Source organism: Girardinichthys multiradiatus, chromosome 8 (assembly GCF_021462225.1).
Source record: "Girardinichthys multiradiatus isolate DD_20200921_A chromosome 8, DD_fGirMul_XY1, whole genome shotgun sequence".
NCBI classification, from domain to species: Eukaryota; Metazoa; Chordata; class Actinopteri; order Cyprinodontiformes; family Goodeidae; genus Girardinichthys; species Girardinichthys multiradiatus.
The window spans coordinates 42,622,402-42,643,678 of NC_061801.1; the positions used below are offsets into that span (position 1 = coordinate 42,622,402).

Sequence of the window (21,277 nt, forward strand, 5' to 3'; positions counted from 1 at the left end):
TGCGGCTCGTCTATCAACACATCTCTTCACTGGCTTCCTGTTTGTTTTAGAATCGATTTTAAAGTTTTATTGCTGATCTATAAGGCCCTGAATGGCCAGGCTCCTGTATATTTGTCTGATCTTTTGCAGCCCTCTAGTTCCCTTAGATCTTCATCTGTCCTTAGTTGTCCGAAGGTTTAGGTTGGTTCATGGAGATGATCGGGCCTTTTCAGTTCTAGCTCCTAAATTGTGGAACCAGCTCCTCCCTTCATATTACACAGCCTTCAACTCTTGTGTTTTTAAATCACTTCTTAAAACATATTTGTACTAACCGGTGTTTAATACAGTGCAAGAGACTTGTCTTTTGGTTTTTTTTTATGTTTCCATGTCTGTCTAACACTGTGTCTGTTTTTTGTTTTATGTTGGAATTACTGTTAATTGTTGTTTTTGTGTGCAGAACTTTGGTTGTTCTTAAATGTCCTATATAAATAAATTTGATGTGATTTGATTTTGGAGATCAAACCCTGGAGTCCCTCCTGACTGGAAGGGACAGGGTTCACTCTGCTAAGGACAACCTCACTTCACCAGATGTTTGAGATGGACATCAATCATACCTCTGCTGTACAGTAACTGCTTGAGTGCAACAGTAACATCGCTGACAGCAGGACATACAGTTTTCTTTGAAGGATTTTCTGCATTACACATTATACAAAAAGCCGCCGTTGGCAGATAAACGAAATGCATTTGTTCCAAACGAGCGATATGAGAGCTGAGAATATTATCGAGATAAATTACTGACGGTGACGCAAAACAGTAACCCTCGAAAAGATATTCATCCAGAAAATTAATCAGACATGTAATGACGGTCTAATCTGTAATAAAACCTTTACTTAAGAAACCTTCACTTGATCGAGATGACTTAATAAATTACAGACCTATATCCAATCTTCCATTCTTATCTAAAATTCTTGAGAAAATAGTTGCTAATCAAATGTGTGAACATTTATACAGCAATGACCTGTTTGAAGAGTTTCAGTCAGGTTTCAGAGCTCATCATAGCACTGAAACAGCTCTGCTGAAAGTCACTAATGATATTCTGATGAACCCAACCAGTTAGATAGACTACAAGCATGTCTTGAAGATATAAAAACTTGGATGACTTTAAATTTTCTGCTTCTAAATTCAGACAAGACAGAAGTTGTCGTCTTTGGACCGGAGTCTTTAAAAAAGAAACTGCTTAGTCAATCACTTAACCTGGATGGCATTAAATTGACCTCCAGTAATAAAGTAAAAAACCTTGGTGTTAACTTTGACTAGGACATGTCATTTAAATCCCATATTAAACAGGTTTCTAGGATTTCCTTCTTTCATCTCCAGAACATTGCCAAAATTAGAAATATCCTGTCCAGGAGTGACGCTGAAAAACTAGTCCATGCATTTGATAATTCAAGGCTGGACTATTGTAATTCTTTACTATCAGGATGTCCACAAAATGCAGTTAAAAGCCTTCAGCTGATTCAAAATGCTGCAGCAAGAGTTCTGATGAAAATTAAAAAGATAGATCATATTTCTCCTATTTTAGCTTCCCTTCATTGGCTCCCTGTTAAATCCAGAATATAATTTATAATTCTCCTCCTCACATATAAAGCCCTTAATGATCTAGCTCCATCATACATCAGAGATCTGATTGGTCCATATGTTCCTAACAGAGCACTTTGTTCTCAGACTGCAGGTTTACTGGTGGTTCCTAGAGTCTCTAGAAGTAGAATGGCTCAGAGTTTATCTGTTCTTTCTTTCTAGATGAAACGACTAAAGGAGCTACATCCATTAACATTTACTTTTCCTTCCCATAGAAAGTACTCCTGGATCAGTGCTTCTTTGTTCTCTTTGTGTCTCTGCTCTGTTCTCTCAAACCTCCAGTCGGTCGTGGCAGATGGCCGCTCACACTGAGCCTGGTTCTGGTTCTGCTGGAGGTTTCTTCCTGTTAAAAGGGAGTTTTTCCTCTCCACTGTCGCTATATGCATGCTCAGTATGAGGGATTGCTGCAAAGTCAACACCAGTGACTGTCCACTGTCTCTACATGCTCATCCAGGAGGAGTGAATGCTGCAAGTCACTGACTGGATGCAATCTGCTGGGTTTCCTTAGATAGAAAAACTTTTTATCCAATTTGAATAAATAACTGAATCTGACTGAACTGTTCAATGGTTACGATTAATTGGAACGTATGAACCTGACTGTTGTGAAGAACCTTGAGACGATATGTGTTGTGAATTGGTGCTATATAAATAAACTGAATTGAATTTAATAAATCACCCTCTACTGACAGATTTCTAGGAAGTATTTGCGCTCCAACATCTTCAGCCTCCTCCAGAACATATCATTTCTGACACTTTCCTTGTTCCAGGTCTCAGCTAGAAAGTAGACCCAGGGTTTAAAATCCAGGATTAGTTCAATAAATCCTGCTAGTGAGCAGGGTTGGGCCACAGAGTAAGTTGCAGTGACATTTTCTTGGTTCAACACACCTGAATCAGGTGAAGGGGTCACTAACGGGTCTCTGGAAAACCTCATGAAATGGACACGGTTTCAACCAATCAGCATTCACTTTAATGTTTCATCATCACTTTTACAACCAACAGGAAGTCACATGGTCACAAACAAGAAAACATTGTAGAATTACAAGAGTTTCACAATAAGACAATTTTTTCCAGCCAATCAGGTGTCCGGATCACAGAAGAGTTGGGAGGCCAAAGCATGATTGGCTGGATTTCTCAGAAGACTTATTCGGTTAAATTCTGAAAGAGTTAAAAGAAACAAATCGATTTATTTTGAAATATAAATACTTTGTAAACATCAGCACAAGAAACAACACCAACAGATATGGACCGACTCTATGACCTGCCCCTCAGCAGCAGAAAGTTGCTCCGCCCCCTTTCAGCCTGCCACGCGGTAGTTAGCGTGTAACTCCGGCTGGATGTCGCAGATGCGCCGCAGTAGCTCATTTAGCACTGTCTCCCTGTTACCACGGTAACTATCCTGGATACGAGCCATCCTCTCAGCTGTGTCGCGGTCAACCTCTACGGCGCTGTTACCGTGGGAACCGAGAGCCTGGGAGGGGTGAAAAACAAACCAATAAGGAGCTTCAGAGGATCATCATTGGAGGAACATAAGGAGCATCAGAGGAACTCACAGCAGCTTCCTTGGTCTTGAACTCCTTCTCCCTCTGCATTCGGTACTGTTCAATCTCAGCTTGAGCCTCCTCCTTGGCCTGCTTTAGACGCCGGTTCTTACCTGCACATATCACATGACACACAGGGACATTCTTACTGATCCAGCTTCTTCATGGACCTGAACGAGCCCACCAGTACGAGACTAGGGTCCAATTCAGCCTGCTGGGCCATGGGTGTGTGTTCTAAGAATTTACAGTGTCACTGAAATTCAGTATGAAGGTGAACGTTTACATCTAGTGACCAATGATCTGATTTAGTCAGATAACAGATTTAAAGGCAACAGGAAGATCGTTCTGATTAAGACTGGAGACAGTTTTAAGATCACAATTACAGAATAAACAAAAATTCTTATCAAAATTCAATCTCAATGTAAGACATTCATATCATTTATTATTGTGTAAGTGAATTTCCTTCTGTGGTACTGGATATCGCAGGTATTCAGGTTTAATTAGGCCCGAGCAGGTAGGCCTGCAAGGGTCTATTGTAACTGTAGGATTTCTTATTCTTTTTTCCGTTGCCTCTTTGCAGGGCAATATGGGGACTTTGCCAAGCCCCTAGATGCACACGATTTTACCCAAAATTGTCCCCCAAGTGAAATTGTTGTTATTTAATGTCGTCGTCAGTGGGCGTGGCCAAACATCTTAGCCACGCCCCCAAACGTGAGATAGACTGAACCGTAAGTCGTAGAGATCTGAAATGTGGCACAATACTAGAACTCCTCAAACCAAGAAAAAAAGTCTCTTGGGGGTATGCCCTAAAATGCACAGGAAGTCGGCCATTTTGGCCGTTGTTCACTTTTACGCACCTCGAACTTTAACGAGCTCCTCCAAGGGATTTTGAGCTATCGGCTTCATATTTGGTCAATATGCAGATAAGGGATGGGGGATTAAAAGTTATCAAAAGTTTTTTGATACATGAAAGCGTGTGGGCGTGGCCACACCTCCAAATATGACTTTTACCTCCTACAAGAAAACTCACGAGTTCTGAAACCTTCTGAGATTGATTGACCTCTGGCCCTGAACAATATTCACTCATCAGATGCTGACATCATCGAAGCCCCGCCCCCTGAGAACAGGAAGTATCACGTTTTCCTTTACAGAGTCAATGTTTGATGTTCTTCACCTAATCAACGTGAAACTGTCCCAAATAACAGATAACATGATGGTCTTAGACAGACACCAGTACTGACTGGTTTAGCTGGAGGGTGTGGCTGTGGTGGCGTGGCGAATTCTGACGTCACGTCACGGCCATACGTTTGGCTCTAAATTACACATGCATGGACCAATTCACTCCAAAATAAATATAGTTGATCTTTGTCAGCCCCCAAACACCTCTATTGGATTACATTGGAATTTGGATCAACAGCACCCCCTAGGACATTTCAAGGGCTATATCTCCCTCATACATCATCAGCGATCAATGCTGAACATGTTGCCACAGTTTATGACATAATTTCAGCCCCACCCACTAATAAACAAGTGAGTGCACCTTCCATCTGGAAGGTCTGATTTACTCCAAATTTTGAATCATTCTCGCCAGATCAAACCTCTGAATGACCAAAGATCATATGACATGTTCCTCACAGTGCCACCTAGTGGCGACGTGTTGCAGTGAAGGAGTATCATCGTCGGTGGCGTGTAGGAGGCGATGCCAGGCTCTCTGCACAGGCCGAGTTGTGCTGAGCTGCGAGGGCCTTCAATGCTGCTTGCAGTTTTAGTTCTTATTCTTGTCCTTGGAATAATGTAAGCTCTCTATCAATCAATCAAGCTTAGGTCCAAATTTACACAAATAAAAAGATCACAAAATATAAAACAATTATTAAAAATATAAAAGTATCATATAATCTCAGAATACTAAAATGACACATAGCAGCACAACTAAAATGAATCAGTTTACACACAAACACTTCAAGCAGACAGGAGGAGTGACAGAACAACTCAGCAGAACTTATGAATCCTGAAATGATTCTGTTAGCAGAACCATCCAAGACTGCCATACGGACTGTTTAAAGAACCACTCCTTCAGGCATGACTTTGATAAATCTATAATATTGCTTCGGGCCGGAGATTTAATACATAATTCACATTCTGACAGGTTGGCCTTTAAAAAGACCAAATCTTTTTGTCCAACCATTCTTCGTAAATTTGTTCGGAACATTGATCCATAGAGGTTCGGAATGAACCGTGAAATTCTGTTTGCACAGTAGAACCTGATTGTGGTACCTGTGGAGTCTAACTGGTAATTTGCTAATTCTATGAATCTAATTTCAGAAGAAAATTGAACCTTTAAATGGAGTCAAAGTCATTCATTTCCCGGGAAAATTTCCCACATTTTATATCATTTATGCTTTCATAATAAACTACTAAAAATAAAGCTTTGCTAAAAACATAAAGCTAAAGTCTAGCTCTTAATTCAGAAACTCTTCTGGGCCAGAACCGAGCCCTGTTTGCGCCCTTCTCAGCCGAACTTAGCCGAGGATATCACGTGATATCATCGCGAACACCGACAGGAAACAGACGTTGGTAAAGGAAGATTTAGCGCCCTGTCAGTACCTTTCTGACGAACCGAATTCGGTCCGGTTTTGGTTCCGTTCCTAGACTCAGTAGTTCGGCTTATGTTTCAGTATCAAAGCGCGGGTGGTTCTGTTCTGGATCCGAGAGAGCGGACAGAAGGACGGTCAGAACACCCCCGAGAACCTCTCAGAACCAGTCAGAAGATTGTGGACTGAGCCGATGGGGCGAGAGGACTCTGTCGATGCTGGAACAGGCTCCGGTTCGGTAAAAGGTTCTGTACCCACCGCGTAGCTAGCGATTATTTCTCAATCAGCTGAGTTTATTACAGAGTTCTGAATAATGCCACTGATCGGTTCTACCAGGTTCTGCCAGAGCGACTGAGCCCCCTGTCTGAGCATCATGATCCTCGGACCTGGGTTCAGCTCTGACCCAGACACGGCCAGCAGGCTTATAGCGGGTTGGCAGCCGTCCCGAAGGCCGCCTTTCATACTCACGTTTCCGGGCCTCAGTCACCTTCTCCGCCGCTCTCTTCTCGGCCTGCAGCAGCTGCTGGATGCCCTGAGACTGACTCGCCATGCTCGGAACAGAACCGGGGACAGAACCGCAGAAAAAGACCGAGATCCTGAAGGTCGTAAGAAGGATCGAGGCTTCCTCTGTGGTCAGCTGACTCTGCGTCACAATACGAGGGGGGGGGGTCACGTGATCCGGTCACGTGATCCAGTCATGGTTCTTCATTTCAACTGTTTTTTCCGGCCATGTTTTCATAAAAACCCAAAGTGTAATTGACAAAAAGTCAGAGCCGAGCCGAACCCTGAGGAGGAGCTTGGATTCACTGAGATACAAATATTATTTACAACAGAACAACACTATGTATACTTGGACTGATCTCACATTATCTTCTATTGTAAGGTCAATTATACATTTAAAAAGTCAGTCAGTCATTTTCTACCGTTTATTCCATAGTGGGTCGTGGGGGAGCTGGTGCTTATCTCCAGCAGTCTATGGGCGAGAGGTGGGGTTCACCCTGGACAGGTCACCAGTCCATCACAGGGCAACATACAACCAGGAAAACACTCATTCATACACCTAAGGGCAATTTTAGACTGACCACTTAACCCAACAGGCATGTCTTTGGACTGTGGGAGGAAGCCAGAGTACCCAGTGAGAACCCACGCATGCACGGGGAGAACATGCAAACTCCATGCAGAAAGACCCCTGGCTGGGAATCAAACCCAGGACCTTCTTGATGCAAGGCAACAGTGCTACCAACTGCACCACCGTGCAGCCCTAGATTAAAAAAGATATTCTTTATTTTTGAGAGCAAAGTGGACCAGAGTCAAATTCCTTGTTTGTCTGAACGAACTTGGCAATAAAGCTGATTTTGATTATAAGGCACAAAGCAACATGTTGGACACGTTAGAAGAAAACCGCTATTTCTGCTGGACCGTTCCTGACTGAATCAGAATAAGAACCAATCAGCAATCAAACCTGTGTAGACTTTTTCTTGATAAAAAAAAAAGGTCCGGCACCATCATTGAAATAGAAGTTCTGGAGTTTTGTGAACTTCATTGATTTATAGAAACAAACATTTTTGTGATTATGTCAACAAACTACAGAACTGCTTTAGGAGTTGTGCGTGTTATGATGTCATGCTGTAAAACTTCATTTGTACAGACAGATCTTTGTCAGAACCAGGAGTGGACTGGGACCACAAATCAGTTCTGGACTTTCTCTCAAAGAGCCCCGTTATCTGCCTGTGTAAAAAACGCCCCTGAGCCAGTTGTTCTGATACCTACAAACACCATCTAGCCTAAAGTATTCCCTCCACCTTCCAAAGCACTGGTTCCAGGTGTTCCAGTCACTTCCAAGGCACTGGGTGAACTCCACCTTGACCTCTTATCATGACCCGGACACCACCTGTGCAGCGAGTCCACTCATAAGGTGGTTCCCCAGTCAGCAGCTTTTAGTTGGATCAGAACCCAGTGGAAGTCATGAGAACAACAGCAGTTCAACCAATATTAAAAAGTCACTAAAAATAAAAAAGAATTATATCAACAATATAACATGTATGTGTTACATTTTATAAAATTATGAGCCCAGTTTACTGAGAGCTAATGGAACAGGGGAGCAGAAACTCAAGATGGTTCTGAGAAAGTACAGAGTTATCTGACCCACCATCATCTGGACCAGACAACTCTGGCTTCTCAACCTCCTGCTTCCTGAAGGCTTTTGTTGTGGAATTTTCTTATCAAAGTGGAGAGAAGTTGACTCATAACAAGAGAAAATCTGGACTTTGTCTTTATAAGTTTTATTCAAAGTCATTCAGCATTTGAAGACCCTGACACTGAGGTTAGTCAGTGAAACAGAGCCCTGAACAACATTTACACACAGTATTTATACCAGAACATGACAGTTTTATCTCAACTTCAAAGAGTCTGTGTTTTATGGACCTAGACCCTATCTGCTCTTCCTGAAACATCACCCTAAAGGAATGGGTTTTAACCATTAAACGTCTGATACTGGTTTTACAGCTTCCTCCTCTAACACAGATGTTCTGAAGAAAGAGAGGTAACCTAAAGGTCAAACACTTTGGAACTCCTTAGAGCACTTAATACAAGGATTTCCATTACAACTCCTTTCTTCTGATTACAAGATAATAACCCCATGTTACTTTATTCTGACATTCCCCTCTTCTGGCGCAGGGTCCAACCCATGAGACAATCCAGCAAAAAGTTTGAACAAAAATGTTCTAGTAACCAAGATCACATTACATAGAACCAAAGAAATGAATTCTGACATAACTATGTGTCTCTATGAATTTAATGAAAGCAACATAAAGAAAATCCAGATGTTTTTAACTGTAATTCAGTTCCATTAACAACAAAATACAAACTTTAATTATTCAGTTCATCAATGTCTCACTTAGAAATTAGTCACACATCATCCTGATTTGTCTTGTATGAAGATGAGTTTTAGATTAATGGACATCTAATGTAATTCAGATGCATAAACCCTACAAATTTAATCTAATAAATAATTCCTGTCAAGTATGAAATCATAATTCTGATTCTTTATCAAAAATATATTCCTTACTTTTGACATAACTTGAACTGTCAGCTAGTTTAATGGTACCAGGGAAACTTTCAATCTAATAAATCACCAATGATTCTGTATGTAAAACTAATTCTTCAAACTAGTTTAAACTATTTCATGAACCTTTTAATAATAAAACACATAAATCTAAAAGTCATCCTACATCCTTAATTATTATATAAAAACATGTTTTTAAGGCAACAATCACTACAAGCATCTGCTCTGTTATTCATTCTACATAACCTGTTTATTCTTGTGATTATTTGACATTCATATTTCAGATTGTTTAAAGAAAAAGTCTAAAATGGTTTCCACTGTTCTTCCAGTTTTTGTATTGCTTGTGATAAAGGTATTTTTATTTGATTATGTCTTGACCCTGTGTGAGCCCCAATCTTAGCCTTTTTCTTACCGTGGGGTCTATGTAACAGTCACTATGTATATTACTGTTGTAGTACATATTAGCACTACATGATGGTGCTTCTTTTATTTACTGTCATAGATCAGTGTTAAGGCCAACATGAGTAGAGCCACGTTACAGTGTTTTCTCCTCTGGTTGGAAAGTCCACATGGTGGTGAAATTTTGGTAGAAAACCTTTAGCTCTGTGTGGCTGAAGTCCTCAGCAGTGGTGAGGAATATGTCTGGGTGTAATGTCTGTTGTTCACTGATGGTCTGGTAAAGTTCATTAAGGGTCTCGCTACTCCGTCCGTAGGTACAAAGAGGGACACTCGATAATATTCTGCCAGGTCCAGTGGAGTAATCCAGGTTGTTTGCACATCCGTTAAAAGCCTTAAAAATCCAAAATTCATGCACCTAAAATTAAGTCCTTAAAATGTCTTAAATTCAGGGAAAAAAATCTAAGTTGGCCTTAAATACATTAATCACAGGTCTTAAATGTTGTCTTGGCTGGACTATTTATATCTTGTATATTCTCATAGACGTTTTTTGCGGGACTTTTCTGTCAAACAAAAGTTTGAGCCACACGCAGACATTGTCATAAATAGGTTTAATAGCTTACAATGGACCAGGTACAGGAACGGAGGCAAGTGAAAAACAACATAAACAGTGTGGCGGCCTGATTGGACACGCATTTTGTTCACCTCCGCACCCATTTCTTTTGGAAGCCTGCACATGAAAATCCAGGCAAAAGACACTGAAAGAATCAGGACTGGACCAGGGCAAAAACATAGGGTAGATAACGAGGTGTTGTCAGAAGAAACCAGCCATCTGGACCCAGCAGAATTCATTTTTGAGGAGGTATAAGCAGAACTTTTTATTTAGTTAAAAATGATTGTGCTGTGGTTGCCCAGCCAAATAAAACGTGGGAGCGTTTGGCAGCTGTTGGCCATTTTCGCAAACTGCGACCATTGGTACCTCAACTGCCTCCTCTGGGTCTGGAGGAGGTGTTGGACAGAGCTTATGAACACTTTTATAAATCATGGGTGGGGGAGGGATTTTATGTGAATTTTTCATAATTAAAGTCTGATGCACACACTGTGGAATCATCTGCATACATCACAACTGTTGCATTCTTCAAGCATAAAGGGAAATCTTTTGTAACAATTAAACTCCACGAGAAAGAGATCTAATGTCTGAAAAGCTGCCATCATAAAACACATCCTGCTTCCTGTTGACAGAAAGCTCTCCAACCAGACATCTGTAGGCAAACTGAAGCTGTAACATTTGTCTAGTCAAAGCACACGGTCAATCCTATCAAAAGCAGCAGAGAAGTCTAATAGCACAGCATCTACTGTTTTATTATCTGAGTCAATCATCACACATTTGAACCTGATCTATGTGCAAATCAATTATTGTAATTAAACAGTTTTCTGAAAATATTCTTGTGTTTGTTCATAAACAACTCTCTCCATGATCTTGCTTAGTGCAGGTAAAAGACGACTGTTGGGACCTGAGAAAGGTGCATTTATATTTTTAGGCAGTGGTTTTATGTTAACAGTTTTTCACGCCATTGGAAAGTCAAATTTTTCCAAACTCAAGTTCAGCACAAATTGAAACCAAAATTTTATTTGCTGCAATTTTCCAACCAAATGATCGATCCCTGCTGATTTATCTTTACTTCCCAACAATATTTGTTTTACCATAACTCTCTATAATCTTATGAAACTTATGAGGACCAGGACCTTAAAGACCAGAACCACGGACTTCTGACCGTGGTGAAGTTAGTTTTAGGTTGGATCTTCGTGCTCCATGGATTCAGCAGGTCTTCCTCCAGTTTGACCCGATGAAGGCAGTCTGATTACGGGCAGCTGCTCTCTGTCTGCTCCCTCCTCCTGTAGACGCTGGTTCTCTGAAGGACCGTCAATAAATATCAGAACCAAACCCGCTGTTTTATGGTGGTTTGTTCTGAGTGTTTTGGGGGAAATGTTTGTGTGTCTGATTTTATGTGTGATCAGCTGTTAACTACAGCGCCCCCTACCTGCGAGTAATTCAGAAAGCTGATGTGTCCTTTATCTTTCAGCCTTCAGGCTGGTTTATGATTAGTAAATAAATTATATTTGGGTTTGACCCGCTCTGGCCATTGTGGTCCTTTATATTAATCTAGTCATTCTTGAGTTTATTACCTTCTCTCTGCAGGACCTCTTGGAAAACCTTCTCATTTCTCCTGGTCCCACAGCCAATCAGTGAACAGCAGTCTGTTTACATCACATGTAGTTTCGACTCAGACCCGGTCAGACCTGGGACCAAAAACTAGGTTCCGGTACAGAAAAAATACTAATGGAAACGCTCACAAAGCGAGCCGAGTTGAGTTGAGTAGGGCCAAATGGGGCCTGAGGAAAAGGGGCAAAAGAGACCCCAGAGATTTCAGTTTTGCCCTCCTGGCGTGGCTAAAGCTCCTCAGAAACCGGCCAGCGCTGCTACTACTAGCACTGATCTAAGAGCAGCATTTGGTGCCACACAAACTCTGAAGTTGGAGATTTTGTGGATTTTAAACACAGTGGTCCAGCACCAGTCTAACAGCTTCAATGAGGAGATAAAAGATGTTTTATTTGATGTTCTCTGACCACATTGTGTAGCACAACACCTTTATCACTTTATGTTCAATAAACGGATAAAAACTAAACGTAAATGTGTCTCATTGTGTGACACACATGCTATGCTTGATTGTAATACAGCAGGATCCACCAAACCATCCCTATATTTAGTCTTTTTCAGGTCTTAAATTTCATTCAAAGTGGCATTAAAAAGGTCTTAAAAAGTCTGAAATGTGACTTGCTGAAGCCTTTAGATACCCTGTAATCAGATTACATCTAATAGGATTGGATTACAGTTGAAAATCAGATTTACAAAAACAGTGTTAATATTAAACACCCAGAAATCATATTATGTTTGCTCATCAAACTTTACAGCTCAGAATCCTTTTTATAACAGGAGTGCTTGTGACTATAATTAATCAAATTATATACATTTCAGTCAGATTTTTTGATTTGTAGTCAGATTACATAATAACATAATTATGGGATTACATAATGTGCAGATCTTGATTTTATTTTGAGGCATTTTTTAAACAGGAAACGATACAATTACAGGTGCTATAATCACTGTGTGTGCATGATCTTAATAATAAACTGCTTTCATTACAGCGTGGCTGTTTTCCCATGGTGCACTGGGCTTTGTGTGGTCTACTTTAGCTCTGCCCTCTGACCTGTTGGGGGGAAACCAGTTAAATCATAACACAACCTCATCATAAGACGTCATAACATGGTTCCATCGCTCTCTGACCTCTGAACAGCAGGGGGCGCCATCTGTTTGATGACTGGGTTGCTGCTTTCACTTGCTTTGTGATTGGCTGAAAGAAAACAAAGGGGTGGAGCCAGAGAATTTATTACAAATACAATTCATCTGTCAAACAAACACAGTTGGAAAATATGCTGTTGTCACAAACATCTGAATTAATAATAAATGATCCTGACATAAAAATCAAGATAATATAAATAAATCGAGATAAATATAAATCATGGCACAAACTGTATTTGTCAAAGAACTTCTTTTATTTTAAGGTTAATTTGCTTATTTTCACAAATGCTAAAAGGAAAGTTTTGCTTGTAAAAAACAATGAAGGGATGTCTTATGTACTGCACTGTTGTCTTCTCGTTAAGAGCTCGGCTCAGGGTGCCTTTCAGCCGAGGAAGAGTCAGAGATGAAGAACGAGTGAAACTGCAGGACAGAGATGAGCACAATGACCTGTGTGGTCAGAAAAAGCTGACAGTAACAAACTGTTTACCTGACGTGTTTCAGCCGCCGGGTCGGTGCATTCTGGTCCGACATCCTGCAAACACAACAGATGTTTCTTCTCTTCTTCTGGTTCTTTACATCTGCTTTATGTTACTGGGTGCAGGTAACTTGACTTACTGTCTATGGTGTTTCCCACCTGTAATCAGCTACTGATGTTGTCCTACTGTATGTGTGTGTTTCCTGCCCAGTTCTTTTAGTACTCATAGTTGATCCTAACTTCCATGTGGACCATCTACCTGGACCTGTATCGACTTAAGGGGCTGATTTGACTTCACTGTGTTGGAGTTTTCTTCTCCTGTGTCATGTGATATAATTGTTGTGTGTCACCTAGGTTACCTGAAGAAGGTGTGATGTTCAACACAACATCTCCACAGATGTTTGCAGTTACATCGATCATACCTCTGGAAGAAGAACAATGTCTCTGAGCCCTAAAACACACCGTCTGTTCATCTTCTTCATCACCCTCATCACCATTGCCAGTCAGCCAATTGGAGCTCACATTTCTGCAACAGACTTGGAGCTCAAAGGTCTCATCCTTAAAGTGTAGTTTGGTGATTCTCTGCCTGAAAAACAAAGGTGTAAGCCACATGGTCTCAGGACAGGTAACCTGAAGCTGAGTCAGATCTAAACTGAGTCTTCTGGACTCGCAGTAACATCTTGTGTTTCAGCTACTGCAGTGCATAATGGGAAACACCTGCTTAGATCTTCATGTTTCATGGTTTTATTGATCAATAAGAGATCGGATTAGTGCCTAAACCAGCAGTCAGTGTGAGCAGCTGGTTGCTATCATCATCTGAAGGAAGAAGGAACATTTTTACCAACTTGTGAAAGTTTTCTTCTGAAAGCCTGATGAAAGCTTCCTCTCTCCAGGTGAACTTCTTTCCTGTGTCTTTCTGCCATATTTTTTCAGATTATATATTTTAAAATACGTCCACTGAGTAGGCCCAGTACAGACGTCTCTCTGATGAGGTCCCACAAATCAGAGAAGAGAAGAGCTGGTCTCTGATCAGAAAGGTAAACACATTGATCCTGAAACAGATTAAATACACATTAACTCTGTATATTAGTAAATTCATCATCTCAGGTAACATAATAAAACCCTATTACTGATCTTTAAACCAATCAGCAGTCTGATAAGGTGATCAGCAGGTGTTCATCATGGAGGCAGGTCTCAGCTGGTTGTCCTCGTCTTTATTCTCAGAAGATGCTCAGATTGGATCTATTTATACGGTGGCCCAGATGGTTCAAGGACACACAAAGCTACAAAAGAAGTGTTACGATTAAGATTATTAATTAATTAATATTTATCAAGAATTATTGGTTTCAACTCTCATCATGAAGAATAGACGAGACAGAAGGAAGAGGTGGAGCTGATTCAAGGGTGAAGGAGCTGGATGGAACTATAGAAGATCTAGTTTTCTCACCTGTGGGCCGTCGCCAGCCTGGTTCTTCACTCTCAGCATCTCAGAGACCAAACAGGGAGAAAACGTTCCTCCGTTTCCTGTGAAGGAGCAGAGACTGATTCAAACACTGGAGCACATCGGATCAGGTAAGGAGGAACGTCTGACAGAACAGTAGTGAGACATCATAAAACATTAGTTCCTGTCTGTTTGGATTAGGGATGGGTACCGAATTCGGTACTTTTACAGGTACCAACTGAATTTTGTCACTCCTACTGAGTACCCATTCACGTAAAATCAGATAGGACCATGTTTCGGTACCAAAACGCATCATTGTGACCCTGTAGGAGTGGAAGACTGCGCGATTTTCCTTTCTTATATTTCTTTAGATATATTTCAGTCACCATCAGAGAGACGCAGTAGAGTCAGGAGAAGAAAGTCAGCTGTCATCAGATGGCAGAGCACCAGAGCACGGCCGGAGTCAATATGCATGAATCATATCGCATCACCGGGAAACAGAACCAGCACAACATCCGGATTTTAACGCAAAAAAAACCCAACATTCAGCATTTTTGGCTATAAATGAATGTTTTATTTTTTCGCACGGTTTAAAAAGCTGTGTGATTGTGATGTCACAACTACACAGCTAGCAACGTTACCTGAGTCCCGCCCATCACTAGCAACTGAAGTGGAGCTCCACCCACATGATTTCCAGTAGAAGATCATGTCTCGCCTGCTGGTTTTACCTTACAGGCGCTTTACAATGGCTGCCCTGTTGTTGGCTGCAAAGACCCACATGGGTCCATGCACATTCTGTCGGATAATAGATTCGTGGCTTCATTTTATTTCTGAGGGCAATGTTCCAATCACCTTGCCGTAGACAGTACTGGCTTGAGTGAATCACTTCACCACAGACTGCTTCGAGAACTCACATCAGAACACATCAAGATTTACAGAAAGACCTAAAAAATATTCAGACCCTGCTGTTGGTGGCAAATCTGCAGATGACAGAAATGTAAGTACTTATTGTTGTGTCTTATAAGTTTCGGATTAATTTGTGTTGGTTGGGGGCGTGGCCAGATACAGCTAATTTGCATAGACGTGACAGAGCCCTAAGGTAAGGTAAGTTTTATTTATATAGGCTTTTCAGCAACGAGACACTCAAAGAGCTGTACATACAATTACAAAGAAAATAAAACACAGATACAGACACAGAAAAACAAATCAAATGATAAAATCAAACAACAGAGGTAATAAAAAAATAAATCAATAAAATAAAGAGAATAGAATGATGGATAAGAAAATGAAAAGAAAATATGTCAACATACATTAGCCATAAAGTTGCTATCTCTTTGTTTATTGGCTAGTTAAATTAAACATCTTTATTACCTGAACATGATTGTCTCTGGATTGTACCTGGAATCAGAAATTATAATGCTAACTGAATTATAAATAAACTTTTACATATAGCACATTTCTTCATTACAAATTCATATTGTAAAGCTTATTTATTCTCAATCACACTCTCCAGCGATACAGTTGGATTACATAAAACTGTCCATTTATTCTGGTTAACCTTAATATCACCTGAAATATTAAATAGATTTTCAGTAACAATTAAAATAATAACATAAACTGTTAGAAATCACTTGTGTTTAACGTTCACTGTGATGACTGCCAGCGGGAGCTTAGTGCCGATAGTCCGGTCAGATCTCTACCGGGCTAGCTCACCTCACCGCCGGTAGGACTGGCGAGGCGAGCCGGTTACTACGCCGGGAACGGAAAACTCCGAACACGTTGGAGCACATTTGAAATTAAGCGATGTCTTGATAAATCAAGCAGATATTTCACGTCTACATAGTTATATTCCCGCACTAAAAACATTGTAGAACTTAATTTGTGTCACAGAAAGTGTAATTTTCCACAATTTACTCACAGCTTTTGTTGCTATGGTCCGCCATGGCTTCCCCTGCTTGACCAATCCGCTTCGACCCGCAATGAATGATGGGAAATGATGAGCCGCGAAGGATACTCACGACCCATCCTTCAAATCGGGCAAAATAAGGACACATTTTGTCCTCGGCGTTGGTACATTCCCTTTCCGGTTGATTTTCTGAAATGTAAATTTGTTTCGGTACATGTAAAAGTGTTTTGCACCCCCCGGCCACCGTAGGATCCAGAGCAACAAAAAAAATATGTATTAGCTACCAGTCTTTTAAAGGAACCAAAGGAGTACTGCCATCTATTGGAGGGGAGGGGTATTACAGTTTTCTTCACATCTTCCACACAAGTCAATAGACGGATTTAAATAAATGGTCCGTGGTCTTTCTGAGCAATGGAAATCCTGCCGGTTCATGTCTCCTCTGGTAATAAGCTCCAGGTCTTTGAGGTTGGAAGGCCATCTCACCATCACCTAAATCTTTCATCTTTACCTCCTGAGCTTAGTCGGGTCAGGACTCTGATTGGACCGCTCCAGAACATTAATGTAACTTTCAGAAAGAAGAAACAGCGAAAACCTAAATCTGGCAGGGGTGTGAATAATTTGGTTACTCGGGAGATTATCTGTCCTCAACTAGGTCAATCTGTTACCATGCACTAACCTACCTTTAGCTCATTAATTGCAGAAAATATTAATCAATCATGTCTTTTAGAGCAGGGCAGGAGAGTACTTCCTGTTTGTGGGTCTGACCAATGAGAATCTGTTTTAAACCTCTTTCCTCAAACAACACCTGGTTCAGCTTTAACAGGAAGTTTATTCACAGCAGGAAGTGACTTCATCAGTACTTTCAAACAAGACAATAAACACATTTACATCTTTATAATACACCGTTTATAATTATATCAGCAGGACTAAAATCTTGGTCCCATTTATAAATCTAAAATTATATTTGAACTAGAAATCAATAACACCATCAGTGTTAAATAAATAAGCAGGGAAAAGAAAACATCTTTAATGCTTTTATTATGAAAGGTCAGGGAACACACCCTCCTGCAACCTAAACAAAGTCCTTCACAATAAAAGCACCAGACTCAGCTAATCCATAACATCTGCCCAGAGTTTAAATTGATCTAGAAGACGTTTCTATAAAGATGTTCTATAATTACTAGAAAATCAATAAATATTTAATATTCATCAGAGTGAAGCTGCTCATTAATCTGCTGACAGGCTGCGATTGGTCGACACAAAGTTTCCCATGAAGCTTGGCACCTGCAGGCCTGTTGCCACGGAGATCCCCCCGCACCACACCTGAAACACAGATTACTGCAGTTAGTACTGCAACCTGTACACACTGTGCAGTGTAATACAGCAGTACCACAATGTTTTAGAGTAGTGTAATACTGCTATAGTATTATTGTGGTACTGGTGTACTATTAGTGTAGTATTAGTGTAATACTGCTATAGTATTATTGTGGTACTGGTGTACTATTAGTGTAGTATTAGTGTAATACTGCTGTAGTATTAGTGTGGTATTCCTATAGTATTAGTGTGGTACTGCTGCAGTATTAGTGTGGGACTGCTGTAGTATAGTTTATTACTGCTTTAGTATTATTGCAATACTACTGTAGTATTAGTGTGGTACTGCTGCAGTATTAGTGTGGTAGTGCTACAGTATTGGTGTAGTACACACAGTGAAGGCAGGGACGAGTGGCTGGCTGAACTTGGTCTTGAAGACATGCAGGAGACGAAACTGATCAACGTCGACAAACATTAGTTCTCCTGAAACAGAAAGAGGAGGAGGAGGCGATGGAGGAAGAGGTAAGGGAGAGGATTAGGAGGGACAAGGAGGGGGAGCAGGAGTGATGACATCATCAGCTTTGATCTTGATGACACTGACCCACTGTTTCTGAATCGGCTGATTTTATCCTGAAGGTGGATCAAGTCATGTCATCAGTTATCTGTTACCGTGGAGACAATGCAGGTTCATTACGGACCGACCTATCAGTTTAAATTCCTTAATCTAATCAGAATATTAACTAAATAAGAACAGATTTATCAAACCGTTGTCGTAGTCGCAGTAGATTCCGATTCGCTGTGGCAGCGGCCAATCCAACGCCTTCGCTCGGTTGTTGTGTTTGGCCGCAAGAGAGCTCTGCAGCCATTGGCTGGCGTAGAGACACCATGAACTGGTGCTCTTCCCTAACTGGTCAAATCGTCCTAAACTGCCACGGTAGGCCACACCCACACTGTGTGACTTCCAGTCAGCTAGGAGGCGGATCTCCCAGTAATGACAGCCTCCATTAATCTCCTGATCGCCTAGGAGACAGAAATGATGCAGATACACAGAGACAAAAATAAACAAGTTTATTTAACAGACAGGAGTCAACCAAAATAAAAGTTAAGTGTGTTGACCTTCAAATTAAAAGCCCAGGAAATGATTCTGACATCTAGGGTCAAAACAACAGTGATTCTCTCTAGTTCAAACTAAAATGTTGTTGTACCCAGAACTGTGTACGACTCCCCGGCAAATCGTTCGCGTCCAGCTCGATTTCCTGCTGTCTTATTGGGTGACGGAGTGGCACTCCTGCTGCTAACCAAAACAAAATGAAACAAATGTTTACAACCAGTTTGATGACGGAGAGAATAAACAACGTGGTGAAACAGCCAATGAGGTCGAGCCAAAGCGATGATGCAGCAGGAAGATGACAAGGAAAAAAACAACAGTTCATCAATTCATATAAAAACATAAAAACACGTTTGAGTGGTGAGAAATTAACTTTAATGTAAAATGGCCATGGCCGACTTCATGACCTTTAACCTCACAAAACCATTTATATGAACAAGTCTGAAAGGGTCTTTAAAATGTCACGGCATTGATGTCAGCTGTGATGTGATTGGCTGCATGAAGGAGATGGTGGATGAAGAAAGTGATTGGTAGTTGCTAGGCAACAAGTGGGTGATAACGGTGTCTACCTGGAGGGACTGAAGAGGAGGCGGTACGGAGACTGAAGAGGGACAAAAAGGTTAGAGGACACACAGACAGTTACTGCAGTCTCAGAGTGAGCCACAACATTATGACCAGCTACAAGTGATCAGCAGAGGAAGGTCACCTTCAGCACAAAGCTGTAAACCAATTTTAAGACAGACTGAAAATTTATAAAATAAAAAATACAAACAAAATCTGGATAAAAATTCCCTGCAGAATCTACATCTCAACCTGCTGGTGGGACTGAGTTCCCACTGATTCTAGGGGCTGTTTGGGCCGCACACTGTGCTGTGGAGTGTATGAGGATCTCAATGTAGTAGCAACCAAAAATCAAGGTCACTTTGCCCAGAGGCCATGGCACCGACACTGGGGTCGGGGATCTCCCCGGACACTTGGCTGGGCTGGAAAAGTAACAAAAGTCCCTCCATGTGGACCACCTGCTCAGAGAAACATCGAGGTCAGAATCAGCATGAGCCATGATACAGGTTTGGGTAGGGTCTGGTCATGCCGCTATCCCATATCATGGAAGGTCACTTCACTACTGCAAAAGGAGCTGGAACGTGAGCTTAACCAATACCAACCAAATTTAGCTGGACTCATCTCCACACACAGCTTTACTCTGGAACCCAGCTCCCGTAGAAGGGCAGGACTCTCTTCTTCTTTCGGAGTTGCCCAGTGAGGGGTGTAAGTCTGGTGTGGAGACACTTAGAAAGGCTTGCCAGAGGTTTTGGAGTTGATTTGTGAAGTCACAAGGATGCCCTCTTTATGGCTTAGAGACGCAGAAGGGAAGCTTCTGATTGTGCCTAAAATTCCAGCATCAATTCAGACTCCAGCTTTACCTCACTAGGACCACTAGGACCTGAATCCTAGTGGTCTATCTGCCCTGGACTTCTGTCCCAGGTATGTCCATAAGGACAACCTTATTTAAGCTCAAAGAAGACCAGAACTCACAGCATGATCCTCTCATTGTCAGATTGGAGATCTTTGATTTCAGAAGAAAATCCTGGCTATGGGTGATGCTCTGAGAGACCAAGGAGTAAGACTTCTGATAGTATCTGGAAGGTTCTTTAAAACCTTCTGAAGACCCAGTGAAGACAATCAGGATCATTTCAGGATGAGAATCTCCTCAACCCAGTCACCATGTCCATGTAGAAAACGGAGTCTAAGAGCAATAAAAGCTGAGGTGCTTGCAAAACTCCAGGAGTGGATGGGATTGGCTCTTTGATGCTAAAGGTTCTGGATGTTGAGGAGCTGGTTGACCCATCTCCTCAGTATCTCATTGAGGATCAGGACCACGCCTGTCAGTTACTAAATTCAGTCAGAGAGAGCTCTTGTCGACTACTAACCTCACCTGGGTGGTTTTAATGATGTTACTAACTTTAAATTTGGTCAGTCCTGATGTCATCGCTAACCTCAACTAAAGGTGCTCCAAATGCTGTCATTAGCCTCACCTGTGGGCCGTCCTGATGTTGTGGTTTACCTGAGTGAGTCTAGTGATGTGGGTGTGTTCGACATTATCAGTGTCACAGTTCTTCACCTGTTTTTATTCTCTTTGCACCTGAGCCGTGCGTCGTGACCTTTCACCCCCTGGGGTTCCCATGTGACCATGTCACCCTGAATCTTAAGCTCAGCGTGAGCTGTAGCTGCGTCAAACCCAAAGTTAAACGCTGTCAATAAACACAGAAGAAGAAGGAGGTTTCAAAAGGTGATGATACACGTGTTTTACAGAGTGAGCTCCCTTTCTTTTCACCTATCTTTATTCTGAGACAGCTTCACTCATCCATCCATCCATCCATCCATCATCCATCCATCATCCATCCATCCATCATCCGTCCATCCATCCATCCATTCGTCCATCCATCCATCCGTCCATCCATCCATCCATCC

At 41.4% G+C, this 21,277-nt stretch overlaps 2 protein-coding genes and 1 long non-coding RNA gene across 14 annotated transcripts in view; all 3 read right to left on the reverse strand.

Moving 5' to 3' along the window:
* Positions 1-2,561: 2,561 nt before the first annotated feature.
* atp6v1g1 (ATPase H+ transporting V1 subunit G1) lies at positions 2,562-6,407 on the reverse strand. 2 transcript variants are annotated; one of them, XM_047371754.1, is made up of 4 exons: positions 6,215-6,407; positions 3,168-3,268; positions 2,876-3,085; positions 2,562-2,772 (listed from the first exon to the last, which is right to left on the reverse strand). In XM_047371754.1, exons 1-3 carry the CDS (start codon positions 6,294-6,296, stop codon positions 2,912-2,914), a joined length of 357 nt encoding a protein of 118 aa, XP_047227710.1. In that variant the 5' UTR covers positions 6,297-6,407; the 3' UTR covers positions 2,562-2,772; positions 2,876-2,911. The 2 variants fall into 2 exon arrangements, with proteins under 2 accessions (XP_047227710.1, XP_047227709.1); XM_047371753.1 differs by having other exon boundaries at positions 2,562-3,085.
* A 5,890-nt stretch (positions 6,408-12,297) lies between these two features.
* LOC124872286 lies at positions 12,298-16,457 on the reverse strand. Of its 8 annotated transcripts, none has more exons than XR_007039244.1 (7): positions 16,402-16,429; positions 15,855-15,881; positions 14,490-14,566; positions 13,888-14,325; positions 13,055-13,628; positions 12,553-12,619; positions 12,298-12,475 (listed from the first exon to the last, which is right to left on the reverse strand). It is a non-coding gene; the product is annotated as an uncharacterized LOC124872286 (long non-coding RNA). The 8 variants fall into 8 exon arrangements; XR_007039241.1 differs by having other exon boundaries at positions 13,055-13,360; positions 13,465-14,325; XR_007039245.1 differs by lacking the exon at positions 13,888-14,325 and having other exon boundaries at positions 16,402-16,432.
* A 741-nt stretch (positions 16,458-17,198) lies between these two features.
* Positions 17,199-21,277, reverse strand: part of fsd1l (fibronectin type III and SPRY domain containing 1-like) — a 14,218-nt gene continuing 10,139 nt past the window's right edge. For 2 of the 4 annotated variants that reach the window (XM_047372982.1, XM_047372985.1), the window contains exons 9-13: positions 20,928-21,057; positions 18,906-18,994; positions 18,466-18,720; positions 18,095-18,183; positions 17,199-17,712 (exon numbers count right to left, since the gene is read on the reverse strand). In XM_047372982.1, coding sequence (XP_047228938.1) covers positions 17,617-17,712; positions 18,095-18,183; positions 18,466-18,720; positions 18,906-18,994; positions 20,928-21,057 — 659 coding nt within the window. In that variant the 3' untranslated portion in view covers positions 17,199-17,616. Of the gene's footprint in view, positions 17,713-18,094; positions 18,184-18,301; positions 18,363-18,465; positions 18,721-18,905; positions 18,995-20,927; positions 21,058-21,277 lie in introns of all 4 variants that reach the window. The other 2 variants (XR_007039350.1, XM_047372983.1) reach the window with 2 other exon arrangements.

Coding starts and splice junctions, on each gene's coding strand:
- atp6v1g1 (XM_047371754.1), bottom strand. CDS start 6,296: ATGGCGAGTCAGTCTCAGGGCATCCAGCAGCTGCTGCAGGCCGAGAAG. Junction 3,269..6,214: donor GGTGACTGAGGCCCGGAAAC/GTGAGTATGAAA, acceptor TGATATGTGCAG/GTAAGAACCGGCGTCTAAAG. Junction 3,086..3,167: donor TCAAGACCAAGGAAGCTGCT/GTGAGTTCCTCT, acceptor CACCCCTCCCAG/GCTCTCGGTTCCCACGGTAA.